Here is a 4,591-nt window from a genome sequence, read left to right as displayed (position 1 = left end):
CAGCACGGCACCCCCTGCCACATCCCCTGGTGAGCGCCCTGTCCTGGGCCTTGGTGGGTCGGTGCCCCCTGGGGCGGTCTTGGTGGGACAAGGCTCGTGGGGTGGTGTTGGTGCGTTGAGGTCCCATGGGTTGGCATTGGCAGGCAGGACCCCCTTGGCATCAGCCCAACTGGTGTTGGTGGGTTAAGGGCCCGTGGGTTGGTTTTGTTCCTTTGGTGCTGGCTGGGTCAAAGCCGCGTTGGTTGGCCTTGGTGGGTCAAGGTCTTGTGTGTTGGCGTGGGCCACATTGATGTCAGCAGGCCAAGGACCCGTGGGCTGGTGCAGACCCCCTTGGCAGAGACCCTCTTGACAGCAGCGCTATTGCTGTGGGCAGAGCCTGCTGGAGGTAGTGGGTCAAGGACCAGAGGATGGCGCCGGAAGGTCCTACATTGTCAGGCACAACCGCACGGCCCTTGGGAACATGTCATGTCACCTGGGACCAGCCTGCTGCATGGGACGGCAGCTAGGCAAGGCGGGGGTCTGGGAGGCAAGGGGCTGCGGTGGTTCTACGAGCAGGAGGTTGGCGTCATGGCAGGAGCTGGCTGCTGCAGCTGGCTATCCCCTCACTGCACTGGGTGTGGTAGGGTTTTGGAGATGCATGTTGCAAGGAGGGGTGAAGCCCTTCGTTGGCTTGCCAAAGAGGTGGGACTGCAGTGGATCAGATCCTTCTAAATGTTTGTTGGGGGAAGAAGCCTGTCCTGGGTGTTACAGGCTGAAGCGGTTCCCCACGTTTGGGATGAGGGGTTTGGGACCCTGCCTCTCCTCCCTGCTCATCGGGTCTCTTCTGCGCCGCGACAGGTACATCATGACAAGTGGCCGGACTATGGAGTCCACCAAGGAGTTCTTCCTGAAGCATCACTATTTTGGCTTGAAGAAGGAAAACGTCATCTTCTTCCAGCAGGGCATGCTGCCCGCCCTGGGGTTTGATGGGAAAATCCTGTTGGAGGAGAAGGGCAAGATTGCCATGGCGCCAGGTCGGTGGCCAGGAGCTGGCAGATGGGGTGCATGGGGGTGGGACACAGTGCCAAGGATGAGTTTTTGGAGCTGGAGCCTGCGTAGAGCAGTCTGGCAGTGTGACGTGGCCCATGGGTGACACAGGCTGGGGGAGGTCCATCTTGGCGGGGAGGACCAGGGTGGGGTATGGCCGGGCCAGTGACCTCTACCCTGGCTCCCTGGGGAAGGAGGATGAGTGTAGGTGGCTGATGGGACAGCAGGATGTTGCTGTGGCCCCAACAGTTTGTTCCCTCCATAGATGGCAACGGGGGCCTGTACCGGGCCCTGGGGGCGCATGGCATCATGGATGACATGGAGCGGAGGGGCGTGCAGAGTGTCCACGTCTACTGTGTGGACAACATCTTGGTGAAGGTGGCTGACCCCAGGTTCATCGGGTTCTGCTTGGAGAAGGGAGCGGACTGCGGGGCCAAGGTATGGTTTTGGGGGCAGGCAGGCACCGCTTCCCTGGAGCAGGGTGGGGTCTGTCCTGCTCCTTGCCTGGGTTCCCTGACTCCTTATCCTTCCTTCGCCAACTTGCCCCAGCCAGGAGGTATAGCTCAACACTGGGAGCTCGCTGGTAGAGTATCATATGCTGCCAGAGTCCTTTCTGCCCCTTTTGGGTCTGGCATCCCAGGAGATGCGGGGCGTCTCTGACCCCTGCCTGGCGCTGCTCCGGTCCTGCCTTGCGTGGGGTCCTGGCACTGACAGCCCCTGGGCTCACAGGTCCCCTAGTCCCTGGGGTTGAGAGCTTCCAGGGAGCCCCGTGGGGCTCCCTGGTCCCCACCCAGATGCTGGGCAGCTGTTCAGGCGGCTGCGGGGAGCACAGGCAGCCGGGATCCCTGCCACGGGCTGCCAGCTGTCCCCGGCTGTGACGTCCTGGGCACTAGACCAGGACACGGTGGGTGCAGCCGACTGCTGATGCTGAGCCCAGCCCCGTGTCTCATGGGTATGATGTTGCATGCCTGAAGCTTTACTTAAAGGCCGGATTAACAGCCAAAGGGCTGTGCGATTGTGTTTGCGTTGGGCTCGGCTCTGGCAAACAGGTGAGAGGACTTGCTGGCCTTGAAGGGAAACCTTGAGCTGGGAAAGGGAAAGCAGTTCCTCCTTCTGGCCACGAGTGAGAGAAAGAGGAAATAAACCTTGCACGCTGCAAGGACAAAGCCCTGTGTCCCTGCATGCTGCCTGGCTGTGGTGATAGGGATGGGTAGGGATTTGCTGGGGGGCGTCCCGTGCCCAGAGGGAGATGTGTGGCATTTGAGGAAGAGGAGGGAGGTCAGGTGTGGGGGAAGATGGCTCTGCTGAGTCAGCAGCCTCCTGCATGTCCGTGGCAAGCTGGCTGTTTGTGTGCAGGCTGGGTGCTAAAAATATCCATGCCCTCTGCCAGTCGCACGCGGGCTCGGTGCCAGATCCTGCCCGCACCCTCTGGGTGTCCCTGACACCCTGTCACCCAGCCCTGCCATCTCTGCCTCCTCCAGTCACCGTTGCCAGAAGCATTTGGGAGGGGAAGGCTCCAGCATCCCAATCCCTGCGCTATCGCCGCTGTCCTGTGCAGGGAAACAACTCCACAGGGTCTGCTAGATACAAGAGAGTGTATTTGAAGTGCAGGGCTTTGGGGGTCTTTCCCTGACGGTGCTTCCCTTGGGCAGGTGGTGGAGAAGACCAACCCCACGGAGCCAGTCGGCGTGGTGTGCCGAGTGGATGGTGTCTACCAGGTGGTGGAGTACAGCGAGATCTCCCTGGCCACTGCCCAAAAACGGGGCCCGGATGGGCGACTGCTCTTCAACGCGGGCAACATTGCCAATCACTACTTCACCACTGCCTTCTTGAAAGATGTCGTCAAGTAAGGGCCTGCTGGGGTGTTGCAAGCGTGCCGGAGGAGTAGTGCTGGGGCCAAGTGGAGCCTGCATCTTGCTTTCTGCTGGTTGAGCTCCAGCTGTTTGCAGGAGTGCTGGGAGGAGGCCTGTGGGGTCTGGTTTCCCCCTAAGCTAAGGTTTCCCCCGGCCATCGCTGGCTGCTGGTGTCAGAGCTCAGGCGTGTGGGGCCGTCCTCTCCTGGCTGCTGTGGGGCTGGGGGGTTGGGGATGTGCCTTGCTTGGGCGAGTGACAGCTCATTCTTGGCCCGTTGCAGCACTTACGAACCGCGGCTGCAGCACCATGTAGCCGAGAAGAAGATCCCACATGTGGACATTGCTACGGGGCAGCTGATCCAGCCTGAGAAGCCTAACGGGATCAAGATGGAAAAGTTTGTCTTTGACATCTTCCAGTTTTCCAAGTATGCCCTTTTCTCTCTGCGGGGAGCAGGCTGCTGGCTCTCCCCCGAGCAGCTCTCAGAGCCACTGCGGGGGGTGGGTGGAGAGGGTACCGGGGCTGTGCCCACTGGCGATGCCCCGGGGCCGGGACAGGATGACCGCTCCTGTGCTGTTCATCAGCGGTGGATGATTGTGCCCTGAGATGAGCAGGGACATGAGCAGCAGGAGGGACAGGCGCTGTGTGCCTCTTGCTCAGCTGGGCCCTGCTCCTGGGCCAGAGGAGCATCCACTGACCCTACAGCCCAGGTCCTCTCCTCCCTCTGTGGCTGTGAGGACAGCCCGTGGGTGTGGGCTGTGGAGGAGCCGTGGCTGCCGCTCAGCCGCTCTGTGCAGGGGAGAAGCCAAAGCGACAGGAGGCAGCCATATTTCCCAAACCTGACCCTCCCACGCCCTTGTTCCCCCTCCCAGGAAGTTTGTGGTGTACGAGGTGCTGCGCGAGGATGAATTTTCTCCCTTGAAGAACGCAGACAGCCAGAACGGCAAGGACAACCCTACCACAGCCAGACACGCCTTGATGTCCCTGCACCATTGCTGGGTTCTCAATGCGGGGGGGCACTTTGTGGATGAAAATGGCACGCGCATCCCTGCCATTCCTCGGTAAGTTGCTGCTCCCAGCGCTCCTGCATCCTTCTTGGGCTGGGTATAAAGCACCGGGCAGTCCCCAGCCCTTCTCCATTTCAGTGCTTCTGAAGCCAGCGTTGCTGGAGTGCACGGCTGTGGATCCCTTCTCCCGGGTGGTCTGTGGGGCAGAGCCGGGTGTGCGCCAGGCGGTGGCTGCAGAAGGGGCGCTCGTGTGGTCTGCAGCAGCTTTCCTTCTTGATTCAGCGCCTGTAAACTGAATCCTGCCATTGCACAGCCAAGGTTGCCAGTGCAGGGAGGAGGTGGCTCCCTAAAGCCCGAGCATGCCAGCAGATCCGTGCAGTAGCCATGCTGGGGTCGCGACATCCCTTGACCGAGAGACCTCCCTCCACCCATGTTTGGAGAACAGCAAACCCCAGACTTGTTCTGCCCTGTTTTTTTTCCCCCACCCTTGCTAACCCTTGTTTATTCCCACGTAGTGTCACAAACGGAAGGTCAGATGCCACCCCAGCAGATGTCAATGACAAGTAACTATACCGTGCAGCGTGCATGGTGGCGGGGCTGCGCTTAGGTACTAATGGGCTGCAGGCGAAGCAGTGCGCCAGGCTGCGGTCTGCTGCGATGGGTGCGCGCTGGTGAGAGGGCACCCGCAGTGACTAACGGGGCGGTGGG

General features: G+C 60.9%; 1 protein-coding gene across 1 annotated transcript in view; it reads left to right on the top strand.

Annotated features, from left to right (window-relative positions):
• The first annotated feature begins 775 nt into the window (after positions 1 to 775).
• UAP1 (UDP-N-acetylglucosamine pyrophosphorylase 1) overlaps positions 776 to 4,591 on the top strand; it is a 6,536-nt gene continuing 2,720 nt past the window's right edge. Inside the window, exons 1-6 of the mRNA XM_009892883.1 lie at positions 776 to 1,013; positions 1,292 to 1,464; positions 2,679 to 2,872; positions 3,160 to 3,303; positions 3,749 to 3,937; positions 4,399 to 4,446. Coding sequence (XP_009891185.1) covers positions 776 to 1,013; positions 1,292 to 1,464; positions 2,679 to 2,872; positions 3,160 to 3,303; positions 3,749 to 3,937; positions 4,399 to 4,446 — 986 coding nt within the window. The remainder of the gene's footprint in view (positions 1,014 to 1,291; positions 1,465 to 2,678; positions 2,873 to 3,159; positions 3,304 to 3,748; positions 3,938 to 4,398; positions 4,447 to 4,591) is intronic.

Source organism: Charadrius vociferus, unplaced genomic scaffold, assembly GCF_000708025.1.
Source record: "Charadrius vociferus isolate BGI_N301 unplaced genomic scaffold, ASM70802v2 scaffold39, whole genome shotgun sequence".
Classification (NCBI taxonomy): Eukaryota; Metazoa; Chordata; class Aves; order Charadriiformes; family Charadriidae; genus Charadrius; species Charadrius vociferus.
Note: the sequence above shows the minus strand (reverse complement) of the source record. Positions and strands in the feature narration are given on the sequence as shown.